The 24436-nt window shown below is 42.6% G+C and overlaps 1 protein-coding gene across 6 annotated transcripts in view; it reads right to left on the reverse strand.

Annotated features, from left to right (window-relative positions):
- Positions 1-2031: 2031 nt before the first annotated feature.
- BEGAIN (brain enriched guanylate kinase associated) overlaps positions 2032-24436 on the reverse strand; it is a 277663-nt gene continuing 255258 nt past the window's right edge. For 5 of the 6 annotated variants that reach the window (XM_019481582.2, XM_019481584.2, XM_059723228.1 and 2 more), the window contains 3 exons: positions 13776-13883; positions 7152-7235; positions 2032-4136 (listed from right to left, as the gene is read on the reverse strand). In XM_019481582.2, coding sequence (XP_019337127.1) covers positions 2763-4136; positions 7152-7235; positions 13776-13883 — 1566 coding nt within the window. In that variant the 3' untranslated portion in view covers positions 2032-2762. The remainder of the gene's footprint in view (positions 4137-7151; positions 7236-13775; positions 13884-24436) is intronic. The other variant, XM_019481583.2, reaches the window with a different exon arrangement.

Raw genomic sequence — 24436 nt, forward strand, 5'->3', positions numbered from 1 at the left:
GAAGGTGCTACTCAATACGAGTCAGTGTTGGGAGATGAAAGCACAAACAAATATTGATTTTTCCACTGAAATCAGCCTCAACCAAACATTATAGAGTGAATTGCCTACATGATTTGTATTGGTTAGCATTGTTCCCAACAGTAGTATTATCGCTCTCTGAGGAGCAATGGGAATTTAGTGACACATCTTCAACTGAGCTCAATAAATACTGACACACACAAGTAAGTGCAAGATTTTAAAATTGTCTAAGAGCTGAGAATATTGAAAGCAATGGCAGTTCTTGATTGTGAACAGCGTTAAAAGCTTGGCTTCATGGTTCAAAGAGCTTAAAAGGAATCTGGCCAATTTTGATAAATTGGCCTTTAGTGACTCATGTATATTCTTCTAGTAGGGAGTAAGAATTAGGCCACTTAGAACTATTTTAGATTTTCACTATAAATGCATTAGTTATTGTCTGTGTATTGTACGAGATACTGTTTCTTTGTTCAGGAACTTCAGAAAATGGGTGAGATTACCACATGAAATGCAAGCCCTGTTACAACTGGACATGTTAATTATTTGGGGTCATATATTCTGTTGCACTTACTAGCCATGAGTATTCCCATAATATCCAAGGGTAAGACCAGTGGGATTTCTCTTTTCTCCATATATCCTTTCCCTACATCACTTCAGTCTGTCTGTGAACAGGATACTATTGACTGATGGAAATCTGACAAGGAGAAATGTTTGAGGTGCAAATGCAAAAATTACAGGCAAGGTCCTGGCTCTATTAAAGTCAAAACTCTCATTGACTTCAGTTGGCCAGTATTTTACACTATGGCCTCCCCAGTGACCTTTCTGTTCAGCCTGCATCCAAGTCCATCACTTAGGCAGACCAGACAGTTTGACAGAGGCCTAAGGACATACTCTAACACCTCTCTCAGGCTCTTTGTCTCAGGAAAATGGTTTTTGTGCACATAACTCAAGTATCCTTTGAACTGTGTACTTTGCCTAGTTGCCAGACAGGGCCTGGATGAAACGGGAACAAGTGGGCAGAACTCTTGGTGGTTGTCCTAGGTACAGCAGGGAGGTGATATGGATGCAACACATGTCTTTAAATATCTGTATCTCTAAAAATACTGATTTGGTTTGAATTTAGTAATGGAAAATGCCAGTTGCAAAGAAATTTTAAGAAGTTATGAGTGAGTTCATGACATAGGTTCACGAGCAGGGAAGGTTTTGAGAAGAGAAATCATATTTTACCTTGTGCTACTGTGTGCATTATAAGTGCACAGTTAACTATCAATCACATTGTATTATCAAAGTGCAAATGGATATTAAGGACCAAAATTGTCTCTCTGAGGTATATGTTCCTCTCCCTTTGAAATCAATGGAGGGCAACATTTGAAAGGTATGTTTGAATAGGATTAAATTGCAAATCGATATGCTAAAAATCACTCTCAAATATAATTTAGAACAGGCGAGTTTGGAAGAGCTGTGTGCAACTGACTGTGTCTTCATTGTGAGGCTGCATTTTGCTAATTTAAACTATACTTTCAATGCTGTTTTTGTCTCTGAATTTGCTACTGGGCTCATCTAGCTGCTCAGTGATCTCAAGACCCTACAGTGATCATGAACTAGAAGCAGTCTCTGGGAATGTCATTTGGTTGGAGATAATAGAGCTCTTTAAACACTTAAAGCCCATTTTCTTCCGTCTGTACTGAAATTGATCTTGCTCTATCCGTCCATTATTTTGTGAAATAATAACCCATCTTTGCCTCAGATTTTTATTGTGATCATTATGAAAGGCAAAAAAAGAAAATACCATATATGCAATCAGTGAAGATTTTATCTTAGTGATAGCTTTTCTTTCTGTAAGGCTAAATAGAGCCTGATCCTTTGATAGCAAGAGATGCTGAACAGCCTCTCACTTGGCGTCTTCAACTGCTACTGAATTTAGTAGGATTTCTTCTCTTGCTTGACCCCAGGCAAAAGGACTGTCAATAATCGCATTACTCAGGATATACTTTAATGAGAAAAAAAATCAAAATGTTTCCATCTGTGTCTTTTATTAAGTAATGCAAAATACAGTACTAATTATGACACCGCATGCATTTTAGACAATATAAATGCAAGCCTACGGAAAATATGTGACAAGAAACCCTCAATTACTTTTGAGGTAGTATACAAGGGGAAAATAGGGCAGCAGAAACACAATGAAGTAAAAGAACAAAATATTTGTATCACATTGTGCATACATTATTCACTCATAGATACATTTGTATGAAATAACTTAGGTTACATTTCTGTTCTCCTTTAAAAATATACTTCTTTGAATTCACCGTTCTCGTATATTTCAGTTTCACAGGACGCGGAGTTTACGCTATTTTATCTGACGGGTTTATTTGTTGTCACCGCAATAATGATGTCACCCTTTTCCTCCAAGAGTTTAGGCACAGCTGGCCTCATGCACAAAAATAAATAAGAAACCTGCTTGAAGGGAAAAGAGTACTGCTCAAATAGCTGATATTAAGGAGAGTCTAATAAATACCATTTTGTTTATAAAAATATTTCAGGTTTATAAAAGAGGGGGAAGGGTAGTCTCCCAGATGGACAGGATGGTGTGTGAAAATTGTAACGTGTTTTGAACAGGTTTTTTTCTCAAACCTACAGTACCATTAGGACTATATATTTTATAATAATCCTGTTTCTTAGAACCTGGTCATTCACTAGACGTATCAAATGGTGCTTGTTTGTTTTCTTATTGCAGTTCTGGAAGATGGTTAATTTAGAAGGGTTCCATATAATTGTGCTTTTGTAAGGCTGTCCTTCCGACTCAGACCTGTACTCCCAGTCCGTTGAAACTGCTGCTGTTTGCTGTGAAGGCCTGAATGGCTTCCTTGCTCCGTGGAAGACTGGTGGATTTCTGAAGCCTCCATTGAACTCTGATTGAGAGATTCTGCTGAGCTGTTTGGGCTTACATCGACATACTCCCTTTTCAACACTGGGCTACTTTCCATATTTTTGCTACTGCACAACTGGACTGTTATCCGTTCATTTTTTTGGTCTCTTGATTCTTTTGTTTTGTAAGAGGGTAACTTGTCCTGTTTACAGCTACTGCTGATGTCAATATTCAGGCCACTGTCTGTTCTCAGGAAGCAAGAATCCACAAGTCTGCTTTGGCAGATATCATCTCCCTCTGAGAAGCTGTCTGCTTTGTAACTAGCATAGATGGGGCTTGCTCGGCTCTCAGTTTTTTTGATTGGACTGCTGTAGTACTGTTCTGAAAAACTGCAGGGGGACAGTCTGCCAGTGTTCCTATAAGAATATGCACCAATGTCCTCTGCACTCAGCTGCCTCCAACGACCAGGTAAGTCTTCTTCTGAGAGATGGGTGCTTCTGCACTCATTCCTCATTTTCTGACTTGCCAACACCTGTTGCGTAGTTATGGCTGAGAAATGGAAAGGCTCATTTGCATAAGGAGACAGAGTCCTAGTAAAAGTGGGAGAGTTGTCATTGTCATCAGCAAGTTCCATGTGCTGCACAGGTTTGGACTTGGCAAACCTAGGACTTCCCTGATGTTCGTAACCTGAAGATGACTTTCTGTCAAACATTTCTTCTCTGTTGCCCATGTAGATTGCTTGTTGAGAGGCTGTCAGAGTGCTGGCTTGGGCATTCTCCTTTTCCTCCGATGTAACACTAAAGCTGGAATAGGAGCTGGAGGTTGGTAAAGAGGTAACGTATTCTGGGAAGGCTTCATGAGAGAAGCTGGAATGGAAGCCATCTTCTTCTACAGTGCTGTCAGTAGAGTTCTGGGATCTCAAAAACCCTACATCTTTCACTTGCATATCAACACTCTGTCTCCTCTCCCTCCTCCTCTCCTCAGGGCAATAAAGAGCTGTATCACTGCAATAGATGTCAGACTTGTATTGGGGCCTTTGCCCAAGCTTCCCAGTGGAGTCCTGAAAAGCAAGATCTCTTGTAGATGTGCTTGACAAATGTGAGGACAAGCTGTTTGGATCTGGTTTTTCCAGCACTTTAGCAATGACACAAGTTGGTATGGTATCAGCAAATGATGGGTGACAGAGAGGTACAGAAAGGCTGCACCCATGTTTTTCCAGATGGATGCTGACTCTTTCCTGAAAGTCAGATGGCAGCTGTAACATAAAGGGATAATGTGGGGAAGGAGAAAAGGAGGAAAATCAGTAAGGCTGTCTTATTCATGCGTATACAATTCCATACACAGGGTTAATTTGCTAATGCATTCAGTTTCATTTGGTGAGAGGGGAAACTGATTCTTAAACAACAAGAAATCTATGCACATTTTTAAATCTGAGCCAAAGTTCTGAAACTTTCAGGTATTTCCCCATTATGGAGAGTCCTGTGAAACTGAAAAAGTCCTATACAAGTTAAGGTTTGACTGAATATAAAAAAGGATGAGAGGTCCTGACTACAGAATTTTAAAAGTCCAGATGGCCAACTATATTCTATAGCAGCACTTCTCAGCCCATAGGTACAGACTGCAGCTGGAATATGTGAGGGGTATCTTGGCCCCTGTTAGAGTGAAGAATCAGCTCTCTTCTTCTTCTCTTCAGATGCCTCTAAAATAATTTCCAGAGTCTATCTGTGACTGCAAGTGGACATATTAAAATACCATATAGGGACTGTCCCTGGGAATCTGCATTCAGGAGTTTTCAGAAAACGTTCAGGTTAAACTCCTCAGCTGGTGTAAATCAGTGTAGCTCCATTGAGATCAATGAGCAATGCTGATTTCCACCAACTGAAAATTTATCCCTTTAATTTGTTAGCAGACTCCAAACTGATTCTTTTTAGCATCTCCCATTGTCATTAAGGTACACTTTTACAACCAGATAATCCCAGAAATTTCTCTTCTCTTTTATAACCAACAGGCAGCGACTGACCTTATAATTATGTTCAATTACTAAATAATGTTGCCATACAGAGCTTAAAGAATATAACAATTGTTGAACTAAACATCTTGATTACTCTAAGTCAAGAAAGTTTTGAGAGTGACCATTATGGATAATTATTCCATTATATATAACAGATGGTTCCTCGTTTTTCAGCTTCACTTCACAGTTTTTACAGTTGGTTTAACCCAGAAGCCTTGATGTAGTCAAAAATATGACATGATGTGAAATGACAGGCCAGTTAGTTTGGTGTAGGATGAGAGTCCTTTTTATTTACCACTTCCCATGATATTTTAGGTTAATTGAGACATTGTTAATTTAAACAATGTATCCTCCATTTGAAATAAGAGTATGCAACATTGCTGATGCTCTGGCAGACAACAATATTAGTAACAGTAGCTACAGATGCAACAAAGATTGAATAAACAAACTGCAAGGCCAAACGAATACAAATCACCATAAAGGTGCGGTTAATATTGCAAAAGAAACTCACATTTAAATTGAAACTATTATATAGGGTACGTGTGATTTTTATGAGCATAAAGAACAATCATTACACTACTGTTTGATCTATTTTATGCATATTATTTCTATTATTAAGCATTTTAAAGAAGATAATTGTTCCTTTTGGGGTGTTGGGTACTAGGGTTGGTATTGGTAAAATGATATTAATATAATATTAGTAATAGATACACTGCACTACAGCTCATGGAATTATCTAAAACTATGTTGGTCCATGATTTATCCATAGTTTGTCAAGCAATTTCAAAGTTTTGCAATATATCCATTTACTTAATGTTCCTTACTACATACACTCAGTTTCTGAATTAACAAATACTTCCAGTAGTAAATTGAGAATTTGCCTCTTGAATTGAAAGGGTGACCCAGCTTTTGGAAATGATGGAAAAAAAACCCCTTGAATATTTTGCGATTAAGTTCATCAGTGTGTACTTTCAGGGCCCAAGTATTTTCAGAGCTTGTGAATATTTATTACAGGAGGTAGTCCTGACTCCTGAGAGCAGTCCCAGTAAAGACTTTTGAAAACAATGGTTCTACTCATGGTAGTGAACTTTACTCCTGAAAGTGTTTGCAGGATCAGGTCACTATATGATCTGGAGGCTCTGACTCTGTTCTAGTCATTGCCCTTATTGATCAGGCAATGTAAATTCACCTTCCATTAACAGATTTATTCAAAACCACAAAACCTTATATTGATTTAGAAATAATTTGTATATTTTCCTTTTAGTTTTGTACTGAGCTGATGAAGCAGAAAAAAAGGGAGTAAGTGTCCTAATAGTTGTGACCTCTGCCATGAACATAGATCTTGAAGGCACTGCGTACTATGTAAGAGCATCCCACAAGCTTGTTTCATTAAAATACCTTCCAAGAAGGTCTGCTGTGAAAACAGGCCATTAATTGACCTAATTCTGTTTCCATTAAAGTCAACTGGCAGAATGGGAGTAATTCCAAAGTGTCTCAGAGGTCACCGTAAAGACTTGCAGTGAAATCCTGATCTTCCTGCGTGACTTGTCAGTATTGTTATTAACCTCAGTTGGTAAAACCAGAATCACACGTCTCATTGGGAAAGCTAGTGAATATAGGCCCAGTTTTTCCTAGAGTTTGCTTTGACTTGTGCAATGGCATAAAATAAAATGCCTTCCTGGCAATCATTTGGTACTCTTTTTCCTCAGCTTTAGAGGATCAGTTTCTCTCAGAAGGTTTGGGACAAACTAACTAATTTAACCAATACTTCTACCTTGCAAATTAAATATTTTTTCTTCTTAGAAAAAAAAGTATTTTATTTCCCTGTTCGTTTGTTTTAAAATTGATTTTTGGAATTGAGTGGATGGGCTTGGGATTAGTTTTAGGAGAAAAACTGATTGTGTAAAAAAGCCTTGGCGGCAGTAGGATTTCGTTATTTTCTTTTATCATTTTACATGATGGAGGTCTGAGCTGTCTCAGTCCTTTGATTTTCAATAGGGTCGGTGCAGGCCTGCTCCAATCCATACCAGAGCTTTTGGAAAAGGGAGCATCGCCCTCTTTATCTGAAGCTGAGATTTTGTAACAATCCCTCAACTGCACAGAAAGTTAAGAGGTATAGTCAGTCTTTCCTGTTGCTTAAAGGAAATAGAAAACCCAATGATTTAAATGCAAATGGGTTTTGGGATTGATGCACACAGAATAGCCTGTTTTTCAAGAAACGTTATTTCTTTGTATATTCATTAAGTTTGTTCACGTTACCTCAGAAAGCTTATGTGCCCTGTTGTAATTCTTGCTGCACTGGAGCAGCTGAGCAGCTAAATTGCAGTCCTTTCTATAGAGCTCCTAAAAAACAAAAAAAGCCTGTTTTTTACATTTGCAACTAGCCTGAGGCATTGATTCCTGCTCTCATTTCTGGGCAATCCTTGTATGCTTTACTCTGGGAAAGTGTAGACCATACTCTATATTTCTAAGTCATTACGGTTCTACTTTCCTTGCATAGTCCCAAAATGTTAGCTCCCCCCAGGGTACGAAAGGAAAGGTGAATAAAATGACCAAGAAAGAAACTTTTGAAACAGTTTTACTTCAAGAACAGCTTGAGAGCATGGGGTGGGTACTTACCATGAGGAACTCAGCATTATATAGTAAATATACCTGAGAGACTAAGGGTACCAATATACAGATGAGCTCTATATTGCAAAGGAAATACCAGTAAAGCACAAATGTTCTTTACTGAACATCCCCTTAAAGCAGCACTTGGAGACCATATTCGAAATATCTGAAACAGTCTCATAAGGCTGTAAGGGAAGTTTACGGAGTTTTACCACAGGTTTTAAACGTTCCTTTGTGTCTTTATGAAATACTTCCTGGCTCATTAAATGCACTGCAGAATGCAACTCTGCAAATATCATAAATCTCATTGCATAGTTATTTGATGTCTTTAGTGGATCAGGAAGTACCAAGAGAACTTCACGCAGGGAAAAAGCAAATTTAACACCAGTTAGTTACATTGTTTTTGTGGTGGAATGGCTCCTGCAGCCTGTTTAATGGAGGAATTCAGTACAGAAATCTGTGCTTAACTCAATATTCAGCCTTGCTTTGTGCTACCCTACTATACCCAGCTGTACCCTCCACTGCAGCAGGTATAGGGCCCCTGGGATGCAAGTTATACATGGCTTATTTCTGGTAAGGTGCCATTAAAAAAAACAAAACCTATTTTCAAACGTAGGCTCTATAGACATGCATTGAGGAGGTACAGAAAGCATTAAAAACCTTGAGGCACCAGGCCACGCAAATGCACAGACATTATTATAGTGTTTGTAAAGAAAATGTGGTTAGGTTTAAAATAGCTTCATTGTTTTTTTCTGGGTGCTGAGGCTATCATTTCAGAGCAGACAGACTTTTCTCGTTCCATTTATTCTTCTGAAAATGAATGCACATTTTCTATGAAAAGGAAAGGCAGGAAGAGTCTCTTTTGTGAATGCTATTGTTTGAAAAAAATCTAGCTGTTCTGGAAAAGCAGGATCTGTAAGATGTTTGGGGGATCAGTTTGCTGTGAGATATGGGAAAAGCACATCCACATTTTACTTGCTTCATGTTGACATCTACAATTTCAAATGCCCTTATTTGCAAATTATTGCTGCATTATCTACTTTTCTTTTCGGCTTACTTTACACAACCCATTGCCTGTCTCTAATGTAAAGCTGGGGGATGGGGGACGGTAAATAAATTCCACCCTAATAAATTTGTTGTTGGATTTTATGTTAGTAAACGGGATCTGTATTCTAAAAAAACAGATGCAAACAGTAGGAATCCAAACATTGAATTTAAAAGCAAAATCTCTGTTGCATATGCATGTGATATTGGCATATTTTACATGGATATTTTACACTGAGTGCATTCCTGCAAAAATATAAAAACACAGACAGCCAATAGAAATTCCTTGTGGAACAATTAAGCAAGAATGAAATCACTCCAAAGGCTCATCTCTTAATTCAAGACTGGGCATTTCCTCCTCTGTGAAGATGTTGCCATGGCAAGCACAGAATACAATGCTGACACTATTTTTAGCATCTTTAAAAAAAAGTACAAAGAAAATCACATGTAAGTTGAATGTAGTGAATGTATCTTGTTCGCAACATGAAAGCATACATGACCTCATTGGAATTAATCATCTCCTTTAATATAATATTAATTCAAATCAGCTCCAGAAGGGCAAAAGCAGAGCAATAATTGATCAGTAGGTTTCTCTCATATTCCCTCACATGTTTGCTAAAGCTATAAGGTATCATTCATTAGTGGCATTCAGGGGAATGGGGAAAATATAATCCACTGAAGAAATATCAGCAGTGATTTACAGGTAAAGTAAGTGATTTACAGGTAAAGCAGTGATTTACAGGTACCTTACAGGTAAAGTTCTGTTTTTCAATAGCATCTCCAGTTAATCCTTGTTTATAATATTAAAGATCTATGGGGCGGATCTTTATCAGAGCACATTTGACCAAATTCAATCACAATTTCTTAGCTGTCATTGCTCCATTAACCTTGGGGACAATTCTTTTTGTTGTGATTCACTCTGGGGCATAAGGAAATGATTATGGGTCTCAATCTTAGGGTATGGGATACAAACTATTTACTGAAGAGGAAAGAGGGATGGTACTTCAGAGCATCACTGGCTGCATGGGAACTGTTTGGTTGTACATTACTATCCCATGGTATGTAAAAGCTAGACCAGGGTAATTTCCCTTGCTTTCAACAGAGAGTAAATTATGATGGGATAACTTCCACTTGCTACAGAGAAACAGCCTACTCATGGGCAGTTATCATGGACCACCTGATATGAAGTAATTTTTTTCCTGCTTTTACCCAACCGTTAGTTATTTTTATGTCCATATCCTCTAGCTCAATGGTAATATGAATGCTGAAGAGTAACAAAAGCAGCAGGAACAACTGATTGCTCCATGTTCCATTTCAATCCATGGTGTCTTTTCAAATCATGAAAACTGAGAACTCGGCTTAGTTCACATGTTGGATCTAATTCTGTCACAATGCTTCATACCTCCTCCTGATGCCAGTGGAGTTTCCAGAATGCAGATGAAGGCAGAGGAATATCTAATTTCATTGTACTTTTGAAATAATTCCATTGATTTTAGTGGAATTTTTCTGGATTTGTACCAGTGCATCTAAAAACTGAGTTAGAGTATTGTAATTACATAGTTCTTTTAGTACAGATGTTAAACTATCAAATACATTTATCCTATTTTTTCTTATAGCCTAAGTGTGTTACAAATTCAGGGACAGATTGTGAGCTCCATGCTCCTATTGGTAAGATGTTGGTTACACAATTTTTTCTGTTAAAATCAATGTAGGTATTCTTGCAGTTCACATGATTAAGGATCAGAAATCAGCATGTGAGCTTGCGTATAAAACACTGAATGCAAGGCACTAAAGAGTACTAATGAGAATATAATGCCTTTTGTAATATAAATATTTTGCTTAATATCTCCAGCTAGGGAGTGGTATTATAAAGTATTAAAACATGCAGTCTTTCTCTCTTTGCCAGTGCCTTTTAAGTAGGTACAATGGAACAATTTCACAACCTTTTTTGCCCCTTTCCAAATACATGATAATTCCCCACAGTGTGTAAAGAGATGCCTGGTGACAGTTGAGAAGGATATTATATGTTCATTTTACAGTAAAGGGAGATAAAGAATTATAGAAGGAACTGTCCCCAAGGAAAAATTCTGGAGCCAAGTTTAGAATTTATACCCTGGATTTCAGAATTTGGAACCTAAATTCTCAATAATGAAGATGAGTCAATCATGTACAATCCTCTCTCAGACAAGAGGTGCTTAGTGATATTGGGCCCTCTGGCAGATATTGATTTAATTGCATGTTGGGGATCTGATGAATTTTATCCTGGATCCCAGCAATTGTGCATCCTGCCATGCCACATGTGCAAGACAGGATGTGCAATTTTTAGGATCTTGGATAAAATTCATCAGATCCCCAACTGTGTCACAGGTGAGTGGTGTAACGGGAGATTCCTACCCCCTGTTACTAGAAGGAAGAGGAAAGAGTAATATAGAGCCAGTGAAGTAACTGCTGCCTGCAGACATCTAGCTGCAAGGAACAGCAGGTGTGACTAGCACAGTTAAATGGGCTTCAGCATCTGGGCCCTGTTAATTGACGGGCAGGTCAGATGACCAGCAGGGGAGAGGCTGCCCTTGAGTCCAGGGCAAAGGGACACTCTGGCCCTGACTGTGGAGGAGAACAGAAATCTTCTTCAAAACACAAAGAACTTTAGTTGGTCAGAAGAAGATGACCTACTGCCTGCTGGGAGTGAGTGCACCCAGAGTGGGGAGTATTGGATTGAGGATTGTTCGCATTTACCTGGGTGGAAGGGGTTGGGATTTCTGTTGAGAACAGGTTATATGCCCAGTGCAGGTCCTGTTATGTTTATTAGCACTGGAGGATCTGGAGTGGCTGTGAGGGGTAGGCAAGAGATTGCATAGCCCAGTGTTTTGTATAGTGCCATTTTTCTTTTTTTTCTCTTTTTTCTGGCAAGGAATGAGCTGGAATGGAGAGGGGCCAAAGCCACAGAGCTGAGGCCCAACTAGATGGAGCAGAGCCATGGAGCTGAAATCCAGAGCTCGGATACAGGAACTGAACTGAGACCCAAGGAGGCAAAGCTGAAGCCTCAGGGACCTGAGACTGAAACAAGCACAGTCAGAAGATCCAGTAAACAGGGACCTAGAAAAACGTGTGAGGCATGGGTATGTCTATGGGGGCAACTGGGGACCAAGATTCCTGCCCTGTACGGCCATGGCAGGAAATCAAAAAAGCCAATGGCACTTTATCGTGCATCAGCAGATGCATGACGAATAGGTCCAAGGAGGTGATACTTCCCCTCTATCGGGCGCTGGTCAGACCGCAGTTGGAGTACTGCGTGCAATTCTGGGCGCCACACTTCAAGAAGGATGCGGATAACCTGGAGAGGATCCAGAGAAGGGCCACTCGTATGGTTAAGGGCCTGCAGACCAAGCCCTATGAGGAGAGACTAGAGAAACTGGACCTTTTCAGCCTCCGCAAGAGAAGGTTGAGAGGCAACCTTGTGGCTGCCTATAAGTTCATCACTGGGGCACAGAAGGGAATTGGTGAGTATTTATTCACCAAGGCGCCCCCGGGGGTTACAAGAAACAATGGCCACAAGCTAGCAGAGAGCAGATTTAGATTGGACATTAGGAAGAACTTCCTAATGTGGCCAAGGTCTGGAACGGGCTCCCAAGGGAGGTGGTGCTCTTCCCTACCCTGGGGGTCTTCAAGAGGAGGTTAGATGAGTATCTAGCTGGGGTCATCTAGACCCAGCACTCTTTCCTGCTTATGCAGGGGGTCGGACTCGATGATCTATTGAGGTCCCTTCCGACCCTAGCATCTATGAATCTATGGTTAGAACTGCTAGAGTAAAAGTGGTAGAGGGAGTACCAGAGACTTAGCACTGGACTTTCCTTTTCTGGCATCTCCTCCAGAAACTTTTTTTTCTGTGAAGGCATGGCAGATGAGCATAAAGAGGGAGAAGATGATAAGGGGACCAGGGAAGTGCAGGATGATCTGGCAGGTGAAGCCTGAGGCCCCCTTCCAGGTTGGCCCTGTCATGGTGGGGAGCCCATCATCAGGGACTCAGTCCCCAGTGCCAGGCTCCTCACCCACTTAAACGTTCAAAGGGTGCCGCAGAAAGCATGGCATTGGAAACCGGTCCCTGATGCTAGGCTTCCAGTGATGACCTTTCAATTTGACAGTGTGCTCCCTATGTGGCAGCAGGCTGAAAGCCTAGTGGTGCAGGGCTGCACTACATGGCTTTCAGCCTGCTTATGTACGGGGAGTGTTTCAGCTGATGGGCTTTCAATGCTCTGGCACCTAAAAATGATGGGGTAGCTCTCCTATCCCCAACTTCTCATTCCACAAGCAGCATTCCCTCTAAGCTGCATGGCCTGCACAGTCGCACAGGAGCGCTCATGCTGCGCTGCCAGGCATGCCTGTGCGGCCGTGCACACCACACAGCTTAGAGGGAATGCTGTCCACAAGGTGCAAATGAGAAGGGATGTTAACTTGAGGTGTGGACAGATAGGAACCAGGGATGTCATTGTGTCAGCTGGTAAACTTAAAGCTTAGCCATGCACATGACATTGGTCTGCATGATGGTGCTTTACCCTGCCACATTTTCAGTTCAAGGTATGATAGAAACCAGCCACAAAGATGTTACACATTATATGTGGACCATCCTTTTGGCTTGTTTCTTGTTTTGTTGCACCATTAATTTCCTGAACATTTGGCTCGATTACTATTTATGGTGTGACTAACAGGTGAATTGTGACATAAATGCAACATCTACCAGGACTCTAAGAGTCCTATTCTAGGAATCAATGATCGGAAAAACTGGGAAGTGAAGAAATTATATTAGCGGTAACAAATTTATGGCTATGTGACTATTTATTGTCATACTCATGCCCATATAACTATAATTTGCATGCAGACACTGATAGGTGCAGAGCAGGATTTGCTCAGACACTATCTTGGGACCTTTGTTTCAGGGAAATATGCTGAAACTGGTTTATAGTAATATAGAATGCAGTTTAGTTAAATTCTCCAAATTTGGGGTATAAAGACCAGTAGTAACAGTTATTACAACACAACAACTGAAATGTAAGAAAAGCTAAAATTATAGAGTAATGAGAAACTTCCAACATAGCAACATTTTTGATTATAAATTTGATAAGTCACACTTTATGTAAAGAACAGGAAATTAATCTTTAATTCTATATAAATTATGTGGCCTAATTTGCTTTCATATACGACCTTGGGAGGCATCCATAATTAAATACTTACATTATCTTCTGACAACTTATCTATTGTCACCTTGGCTTCTATTAAATGATTATTGAGCGCAATTATTTCATGGCTTAAAGCCCTTTTTTCCTCTTCATAATGTTGACCCTGTGTATAAAAATGGATCAATCAGTATTTTTTCCACTGTAATATAATCCCAGAAAACTCCTCAAAGCTTGATGCCATTTTCAAAACCAAGATGCATAACATGAACAATGTATTCTCCCCTCCAGCTCAGATTGGTTGCTTCTTTTACATAGCACATTAGAGAATATGCTGTGATAATGTGGAGGCCAAATGCATTTCACATTAAGAAAAAGAGAAAAAGAACTAATGTTAAATACTAATACAGACAACAGTGATGATGATGATGATAATCCAGCTTCATTGAAAATGGGTTCTACTAGGGTAAGCCTAGGGAGGACTTTGATCTTCCTTGACCAATATACCAAAATTTGTTCCAGTCACATCCTTGGTTTCCATTTCCATCAAGCTGGAGAAGCTGCAGGCATCCCAGAACACAATTGATCTAAGGGCTGTCAAAAATAGATCAACTAGTGTGTCCATTTCTAAAATGAATGGTTTGTCCAATTGATTGATTGATTGTGTTAATTTCAAGGGGGTTGAGCATGCTATGGAGTAACAGAAAAAAAAAGGTCTGAGCGGGTGAAGTTTAAGCCAACCAGTAGGAAATTCTGAACAAAGTGTGGGAAGTACATGAAATTCTACATTTCTCCTGAACTTAGGTTGCAGAGGAGTGCCTACCCAAAGGCATGAGTTAGACACCTATGTACAACTGGACTATGAAACTCAAACCCCTGCTTAGCCTTAGGTGCTCAAGTTTCTCCCTTTACTTGCAAACGACTGGCATGGTGTTGGTGCTGCCATCATTGTCCACCTTTTGTGTACTGGCTTATTGGTTAAAGTTCTTGCCTGGGAAATAGGCCTAGAGCTCAGGTGTCCTTTCTCAGCATCTCCCACTAGCATTAAATCTGTGTCCTTTACTTCCCATAACCACTGAGCTACAGGCAAGGTTGGGATTGTGCTACTCTCCATCCCTTTTGTTGGCTAGCCACAACAGGAGTGGTGGGGAGTAGCCACATCCCAGACTTGCCTATATCCTGTCTGCTAGGGTAATTTCTTGGGAGATTTCTCCTGGTGGCTGAGAGGAACCAAAAAATATAAGGCTCCTACTGCCTGGACAAGTGCTGTACTTACTAGACTATTATATAAAAGGTGTGCAACATAACTACCATTATGAATATGGTTTTTGGTGCCAAATTCAATTCTAAGTTGGTGTTAGGCATGCTTGGAACACACCTATAAATGGAACTCCTCTGAGGACTTAGGCACAAGGACAAGTTAGAGACTCCCAGATGACTTTAGGGGGGAGATTGGAACCTAAATGTTCATCTTAGCCAAGATGGCGGTGCCTCTAGGTTTGCTCAAGTAGCTGAACTTTAGGCATTCTAAGTAGATTTCTGATGAAAATGAAAGCACCCAGGGAGTCTGAGGCACCCAAGGGGGTCAGGTGTGGTTTTTGTGAATTGTCATCTTGGTCTTAGGGAATTAAACTGTATCAAAATTGTACTTTAAGCTCTAAAGTACTTCTGAATTTCACTCAAAGTGATTTGTCCAAGGTCTCACAGGCAACTATGAGCCTTAATCTTCTGACTCTCAACCCAGTAGGACTCCAGTCCCTCACTCTATTTTAGTGTTTCCCAAGCTTTTGATACCTGGGGCACACTTTTTTCTGGACTAAAATTGGTGGCATGCTTCACTCTTACACTGGAAAACAGTAGCGTAACTTAGTAGGGGCATTTGGGTGGGGTGAGGGGCAACTGATCTCAGGCACTGACTATGAGGCAGCACCAGGAGGCCCCGTGCCAGGAGTCTGCCATGGCAGGAAAAGCTCTGTACTACTGTCCGGCCATAGGAGCCAGGCAGCACGGTGCCACACCAATCAGTATGTCTGGGGGGTGGGAGGTGAGTGTAGCAGATGGAATAGCACTCTACCTCCCCTCCTCCAGCCTTTGCAGCAGCAGGAGAAATCTGTGCTGCCTTTGCCTGGCCATAGAAACCAGGCAGTGAAGCACCATGCCAATGTATCTGGGGAGTAGGGAGAATGGGGCTCCCCTCCCCAGTCAACTGTGGTTGGCATAGCCTCACATCCCCCCACCCAGGTGCTCCATGAGCTCCCTACACCCCTGCCTGCTGAAAAGGCATATTTCAAAACATTGCCTAGTCCATTCCCTTGCCAGAGCTGAGATGTACCGTTAAGAAAATGACACCAAATATATCTTTCTTTAAGCAAAGGATTAATTTCTACACCAGTTGTTCTCAACCTTTTTAGCCTCAAAGGCCCCCTCCATAATGTTTCTGAATGTTGTGGCATCCCAGTTGAATATTATTGAGAGAGATCTTAATTCAGAAAACATGGAGGGGAGAGGCCTTAAGGCTAAAGCTGAAAATTGGTGATCTAGTTGGTGCCACTTAAGTTGGTGCCCCTGCTGCTGAGGCTGCTCCTGAAGGGTCTCACATGCTGGCAACTGCCCCCACAGCCTGTCCTGCTGGACCTGGGCGCATGGGAGGAATGGAGGGGATGAGCTGGGCGGCAAATTGTGCTTCTGTCTGTGCATCTGTCCTTGCACAGCAGGGTGCACTGCTGGGAGTGTGGGGGGTTGAGTGGGGCTGGCATAGAGGCTATTGGGTGGGGAAGGGCAGCAGAAGCAGCAATCCCCAGAGGAGCAGTCGCAGACTGCTGGAATAGTTGGGAAAGGCTCAGGGTGTCAGGTGGGGAGGAAAGTATTTACTTCCTCACACATGGGGCTCTTACAGCACACTTCCATTGCTCTTGCAGCGCATCACCCATGTGCAACACACCATTTGGGAATCAGTGCTCTATTTAGTGGAGGCATTAATTGACATGCTCCAGGAGTGTGGGGGTGGGGTGGGGGGTGGCGCTTTACCTAGAGTGGCTCTGAGAGTATTGAAGCGTCACATGTATCAACAGCCCTGTACTAAAAAATGGCAGTGGGGGCGCCTTAACTGAAGTTTGTTGTATGAGGTTTAGTTAAAGCGCTCCCACTGCCATTTTTCAGTGTGGCGATGCTGATACACGTGACACTGGAGTCTCTTGGAGCACAGTAATTACCATGCTCCAGCAGACTTGATTAATTGAGTCTGCACTGGTTGCCACTGCTTCTTCACCAAAATGAAGCTCCCAATAATGCTGTGGTAAGATCTTTTAAAAAGCAGCATAATAAATGAGATGATTAGTCAGGATAAACACTAACTGACATCTAGTCTGCTTTGATTGTTCATTCTAGCAATGGGTTCAAGACCCCACTTCTCACTCTAGATTTCTTAAAATATGTTGTGAAGCATTTCTTCCAACAGGCAAACCATATCAGATATTTAAATTTCCCAAGTGTCTTGTGTGTGTCAATATGACAGAGTCAAGAAAGTCTTCCATCAGTCTAGCTCAGCGTTGCTTGACAGCAATGGGAATTGTGTGTCCTGAGGACACAAAACAAATATCAAGGTTAATTATTTGGTTGTGAAGCATGAATCTACAATAAAATGTGATTATTAAATTGAACTGTGGCAAACTTTACATACTAAGTAGTTCTTTAAAAAAACGTATTTGAAAATGATTTATTCTAGGTGAATTTGGTGCCTGTTTTCAGGTATTTGTTTCTTATTGATTTACCGTACAGGAACAGAACAGGTAAAGTTGCAGTGATTTTTCTGTGCCGCACTCTTCCGATTGTTCCATAATCCTCACCTGAAATGGCCATTAAGAGGGTAATCCATTCTCCATGATCAAACCTCATCTTTAGCCTCTCTGACCAGATTTCCAACAAGATTCCTAGCAAGCACCAGTTTTTATGATGGCTTGAATACATGTGTGTTGGAATGCCAAAGGATAATATTTTCAGAACCATCTAAGGACTGCTTTCTAAAGGGCCTGAAGAAGTCTAAAGCACATTATATTTAATTGAATCTTGAGATTCTAAAGATCAAAGGGTATTTTGGGTACTGAAAGATGCAGATAGGCACTTAGTGGGATTTAGAGAAGTGTCTGGGCACTTAAGTGCCATTGATTTCAACAGAGGTTGCACTTTTGTAAATTATACTGAAAGTCTAAATACCCCTAAAACATCTCCCCCTAAGTAACTTCTGAGGAAAGGATTTAAGGGTAATTTTTCAAATATTCATATTTGACATCTTAAGGCAACACAAGATTTCTGTCCTTTAGACTTAAAATTACTTAGGTGCTTTTCAAAACATCACCTGAAATCTATTATATGTGTTGGCACTGGATTGAAGACCCAGATACCCTGTTCCAGGTGCACCCAAACCCTCAGACTGACCATGACTTCTCCATTTGATAATAGGCAAATTTTATTGCTACACACAGTGATAGCAAATAAGAATAAAGCAAATGATTCTTTACCTACTGGTCCTCAGGCTGCCACATTGGGAAGGTACGTCTGGTCAGTACACGAGCTTCACCCTGTGGTTCTTTATTGAATGTCAGCAGTCAGCAGCATGAAGGTTGAGGGCCGGGGCTTGCCCCAAGCCATTGGGTGAATGAGACCTCTGTCCATGGTGGCCTTAGGTTCCCCTCTCAGGGACCTTTGCTACTCTGAAATCCTTCCTTTTGTATTGTTTCTCCCCTTCTGATGACTTTTCATCTCTGGGTGTCATTGATTGGTTTCCCTGTGGTCATCATACTGTACATGTTCTATTCTCTCAGCATATTCCTTTGTTTCAACAAACCCATCACGTTACTCATCTTAATTTGGTTATTTACCTAACCTCCTAATTTGCTCCATCCATCAAAACCAGAAATTCCAAGGGCTCAGCAGCTGGGCATAGTGACTTAGCCTTGGCGCATCATATGGAGCATTGCCTCCAGGGCCTCAAATAGTTCAGCCATGCCAAAGATTGAGAAGGCTGGATTGACCATTTGTTTTTATTGTAATCCTTTTGTTTGTATTTTTTTGCTTTGTTTTGCTTTGCTTCTGCTAGATATTTATTTTAAGCTTTTTATAGTAGGAATAATAATACAATGTAGCTTTCTTAATTCCCAGAATTTGTGCAAAGATCTGAAAAAAGGAGTAGAATGGTAGCAGCCTGTTGGAAACCAGGCATGCTGTTTCCTCAGGAAAGCCCTGACTCTTGGCATTTCTCTAGCCTCCTGCAGGACAGAGGGGCACTGGTGGTGCTACAATGGCACCAAGCCATCATGAGCAATCCAGCTGGGACAATGAGGAAAGCATTGCCCATTGTACAGGAGGAATAAAATTGACAAGAATATGTCTGGTCCCCAAAGATTCTGACCGTAGGATGTTTCTCTGATCTAAACTACCATCTTGACAATTGGACAGGTGTTGATTGCTGAGTGGAATGCTGCCTGGAATACTGAGTAAAGGTTTAATAGGCATTGTATCAGGAGGGACGGCAGGGTCGCTGTGCTAGCCCCTGCCGCCTCCTCTGCTGTGCCAAGCTTCTGACTTGTACCCTCCTATTCTCGCCCGCCACGACTTTGATGATATCTGTGTTTTTATAGGGAGGCTACCTCTCTTCCACTTGGCCACAGTTCTCCGGCTCCGGGTGTTCTGTATCTCTAAGCCTTGTGGGCCTTCTCTGTATGCCACCCTTCTCACTAGGGCCTTCTCTGTACACCGCCCTTCTCACTAGCCCGCTCTGTAATGATGCCCCTCTCACTGGGGCTCTCCACACCCACACTGGGGCTTCTCCGTAATGCTGCCCCTCTCCTGGGGCTCTTCCCTCTGCAAGGCTGCCCTCTCCTGGGGCTTTTCCCTCTGCAAGGCTGCCCTCTCCTGGGGCTCTTCCCTCTGCAAGGCTGCCCTCTCCTGGGGCTCTTCCCTCTGCAAGGCTGCCCTCTCCTGGGGCTCTTCCCTCTGCAAGGCTGCCCCTCACCGGGCTCTTCCCTGCAGTGCTGCCCTCTCACTGGGCTCTTCCCTGCAGTGCTGCCCTCTCACCGGGCTCTTCCCTGCAGTGTTGCCCTCTCACCGGGCTCTTCCCTGCAGTGCTGCCCTCTCACAGGGCTCTCCTCTGGAGCTGGGATCTGTACCCCCGAACTCCGTGCCCTCACTGGGGCTGGGGTTCTCACTCTACCGTGAGTCCCCTATGAGGCCTCCTCCATCCCCTTATAGCCTCACCCAAACCACAAACAAACTGCAACATAAACACAAGCCCCTGGGCTACAAAGCAAACATAAGTCTCCAGTTAAACTGCGCTCAGGCCTACCAGGGTTCTCTGTCACCCGGTGGTGACCAACTCTGTTCTGGCATCCCGGCTCTGCTTCTCATTTCTTTCTGGTAGGACGGTTTGTCTTTTCTTTCTGGCAGGGAGCTCCTTCTGCCTTGGCTGCTGGTAGGGAACGCCCTGCCTGGCATCCTGCCTGTGGTTTATATAGGCCAGGCCCTGCCCCTTCTTTCAGCCGGCTAGGCAGGTGTAACCCATTAGCCCCCTTTTGTTGCCTTGGCAACCGGCACCTGATGAGCCTTCCTGGCTCTTGCAGTAGCAGGCACCTTAGTGTCCTGCTACAGGCATCTTGGGCCATACATTCCTTGGTTTCAATATGGAAGACTCGATTGGCTAGGACTCTGTTGCTGGGTTAGGGAATGCTGAGGCAAAAGGCTGAGTCAGAGTGGGTATGGGTGACATTTGAACAATGGTTAGGGATTCATCACAACATCCAGCCCATTGGAGCCCCAATCATGAATGCTGTCAGACTTTTCCTGGGATGACTGGTGGAGGTCCACAATCTCATGAATCATTCCAGGTAATTCCCTTGATTGTTTAATTTATGATATGAAGGTGTAAGACCTTCAAGGAGGGGATTGATGGCTAGAAAATGATATTTAGAGGCTTGCATTCGGCTTGTAGGTATAGTAGATATCAATTAGAACAATGGTCTAGGGCAATGGCAAGGATTAATTGGTTTCTAAAAGCCTGCTGGTGCCAAGTTTCCTTTAAGGCCCACTGTGTCTGAAGCCAGCAGGCCACACAGGTTGGGAAATTTATGACATGTACCACATTGTTCCATAACATGAGATAAGGGGCTCTGCTGCATTGGCAAGGTCACAGTGCCCAGCTGCAAAGGCCTTGGGATTTCTGGTTTTGGTGGACAGCTCAAATAGAAGACCAGTAAATAACCAAATTAAGATGTGTGCATGTGATGGGTTTATTGAAACAAAGGAACATGCTGACAGAACGGAACATGGACAGTATGATGACCATAGGGAAACCAATCAATGATGTCTAGAGATGAAGAGTCATCAGGAGGGGAGAAAAAATACAGAAGGAGGGATTTCAGAGCAGCAAAGGGTACCCCGAGAGGGAAACCCAATAGGGATGTGCAAAATGGGCCGTATTCGATTCAGATTTGGCCCAAATCGGGGCAGTGATTTGATTCATTGATTTGGATCACTGTCCCCAATTCGATTCGGCTGTATCTGAATCTGAAGATCCTATGCAGGTTCAGAGAATCAGCGATTTGGCCATAGACACAGATTTATATGTTTTTTCTACATACCTCAAGGTACCAGGCACGGCTTGTGAATGCTGGGATGGTGGGGTGGATGGAGTGTCCCACAGGAGCATGGGGGGGCCCCGCCCTGTCTGCTCAGCAGTGAACCTGGAAGTGGACCAGAAGTACTTCCAGTCCACTACCAGGTCTACCGGGGAGCACACTGGGGGCCCCTTTGTACCCTCCTGGCTTGGTAATCATTCATGGGGGGACCCTGGGTGGTTCCTCAGATCCATGAGGCACTGGTCGCTGAGCTGGGGGGGGATGGGGGGGTGGGGGGGCTCCTGGCATGCTCTCCAGTGGACCCAGAAGTGGACCAGAAGTGCTTCTGGTCCACTTCTGGGTCTGCTGCCGAGTGTGCTGGGGACCCCGCCATGCTCCTGTGGGACGCTCTGTCCACCCCACCATCTCAGCATTCACGAGCTGCCTGGTACCTTGAGGTATGTAGAAAGAACATTTAAATCTGTTTCTATGTCCGAATCATCACATCTTTCCGAATCTCTCTGAATCTATTCAGAGGGTTCCGATTTGATTTGGAGAGATTAAAGGGTCTCCTGATTAAATTTGAATTTGGAGATTTGGCTACCAAATTGGGCCAAATCTCCACTGAATTGAATCGGCGATTGAAGCTGCACAGCCCTAGAACCCAAGGCCACCATGGACAGAGGGCACATGACTAGCCTGTCTCACCCATGCCACGGGGGTTGGGACAGGGGGTGGCCTTGGCCTTCAACCTCCAGGCTGCTGTCTGCTGACATTCAAAAAAGAACCACAGGGTGAAGCTCATGTAGTGGCTTCCCTCTGTGACAGCCTTAGGACTGGTAGATATGGAATTGTTTGCCTTGCCTGCATTAGTCTCATCTGCTATCACTGTGTAGCAATAAAATTCACCTATTATTGAATGAAGAAGTCGTGGTTGGTCTTAGGGGATGGGTCTGCCTGGATCAAGGTATATGGATTTTAAATCCAGTGCCAACAATATGCTAATTTAATCTTTCACATGTGTGCATATTCAACATCTGAGATATCTGTGTATGTGACAGGCACAAGTGAGTCAACATTCCTTGCAGCTGATTAGTTCTCATGCCAGTTTTGCTCCCACTTGTTCTCAGTATAGTTGAATTCAGCAGGTGTTATTTTAGCAGAATTGAGTTGGGCTGAGCACATTGTACAAAGCTGGGAAGGTCTGTACATGACAAAATTTGCATCCAGTGTCTTAGGGCTGCATAAAAAAGGAGGACCAGATAAAAATGGTTTGGAAACAGCACCTGGTATTACACTGAATAGAGCTGATTGGCAGTGGTTTCTATTTTATTTGTGTTACTGGCAGATTTGGGGGTGACATTTGCAGATTTGGTGTTTTCCTACTGTGATTTAAAAAAAAAAAGATGTTTAAATTAAATTAAAACTACTAATATTCTTCTAAGTATTAGAAATTATACTATCAAAGTCAATGCTTAGACATGAAGGTGTTGGCCATATCTACTGCCCTGGGGGTGGGTAGATAGGTAGCTAGATAGGGTCACTAATGTAAATTGGCACAGCTTTACTTTAGCATAGGTGTTTGTCCATTGTGTCAAAACAGTATCAGAGTGGATAAGGAATCAGGGGTAGTATGTGTTCACTAGGCTGATGCATGCATCTATGTTGTGTGACTCTGTCATTGCAACTTAGTACCTCAGCCAGCATCTAGTCATTGTTGCAAGGATGAGAGTGAGCTAGTGGAAGCTCAACGTAAGCAAGACTTACAGGGATGAAGTGCATTTGGAGAAGATGGTGGAGGTAACGTCAGTCCCTTTAATTCAAGGAGCATGTCTATCATTAGCATAGTGTTTCTCAATGTTTTTGGACTGGAGGTACCCCTCATTGGACTTGAGGCACCCATTCATAACTTGTGTGAATTAAGTGGCTCCCAATTTCAAAAACTAATTTATATATTACAGTGCTTGCCTCCTTACACAGGGGCTGGGCAATAGGTGTGGTGGATCATCCAGGCAGAGACAAGCTTGAGCCTGGCTTATCTGCTTATCTCCTCATACCTCATAGCACCCTTCAAAGGACCTGGTGGCACCCCAGGCTGTCCTGGAACCCTGGATGAGGATCACTGTATTAGCATTTGTAATCTAGGGATGAAGTTTATATCCCTAGTTTGTCTTTGATGTTCATATTACAGTAGTGACCTAGGAGGCAGGGCCGGGTGGCACTTTATAGACTAACTTGGTCAGAGAAGCATTCTTGTGTAATTGATTATATCATATCTCATTCAGGTGAGCATGGTGCCATCCATGAGTAGTGAGAGGTAAGTTACTGTGCTAGTCTGAAGGTTGGTAGAAGGCAGAGTAGGGTGTCACTTTAGAGACCTACTAGTTCAGAGAGGGATAGTTAGCATTTTTTAACCAAGTGCAAATGGATTGTGACCTTTCTTGCCATGCATGGACATGGCCACTGTAACCCACGGGTCTATTACCTCGGGATTAGACTGTTGCAATACACCCCGATGAAGAAGGAAGCTGGAAGGATCTTCTTTGTGAGGGCTCCAGGGCAATGGAGATTACTCTAACCTTGATCCTGACTGGGTAAACATCCAGGCATATTGCAAAGGACAATTGTAGAATAGGATTTCAATCACCCTGACATCTGATGGGAGGGCAATACAGCAGTGCACAGGCAATCCAGGAAATTTTAGTAGAGTGTTGGGAACAACTTTCTGGTGCATATGTTGGAGCGGTCAACTAGGAGTCATGTTCTTTTTGACCTGCTGCTCACAAACAGGGAAGAATTGGTGGGGAATGTACTAGTAGATGGCAACTTGGGCAGCAGTGATCACAGAATGATTGAATTCAGGATCCTAAGGAAAGGAAGGATGGAGAGCAGCAGAGTAAGGACCCTGGACTTCAGAAAAGCAGACTTTGACTCACTCAGGGATCTCATGGGCAGGATTCTCTGGGAAGCCAGTCTGAGGGGGAAGGAGTCCAGGAGAGCTGACTTAAAGAAGCCTTGACTGAGAGTGCAGAAACAAACCATCCTGATGTGCAGGAAGACTAGCAAGTATGGCAGAAGACCAGTAAGTCAGTAACAAGAGGATCAGGGAAAG

The sequence above is a fragment of the Alligator mississippiensis genome, chromosome 2 (assembly GCF_030867095.1).
Source record: "Alligator mississippiensis isolate rAllMis1 chromosome 2, rAllMis1, whole genome shotgun sequence".
Taxonomy (NCBI): domain Eukaryota; kingdom Metazoa; phylum Chordata; order Crocodylia; family Alligatoridae; genus Alligator; species Alligator mississippiensis.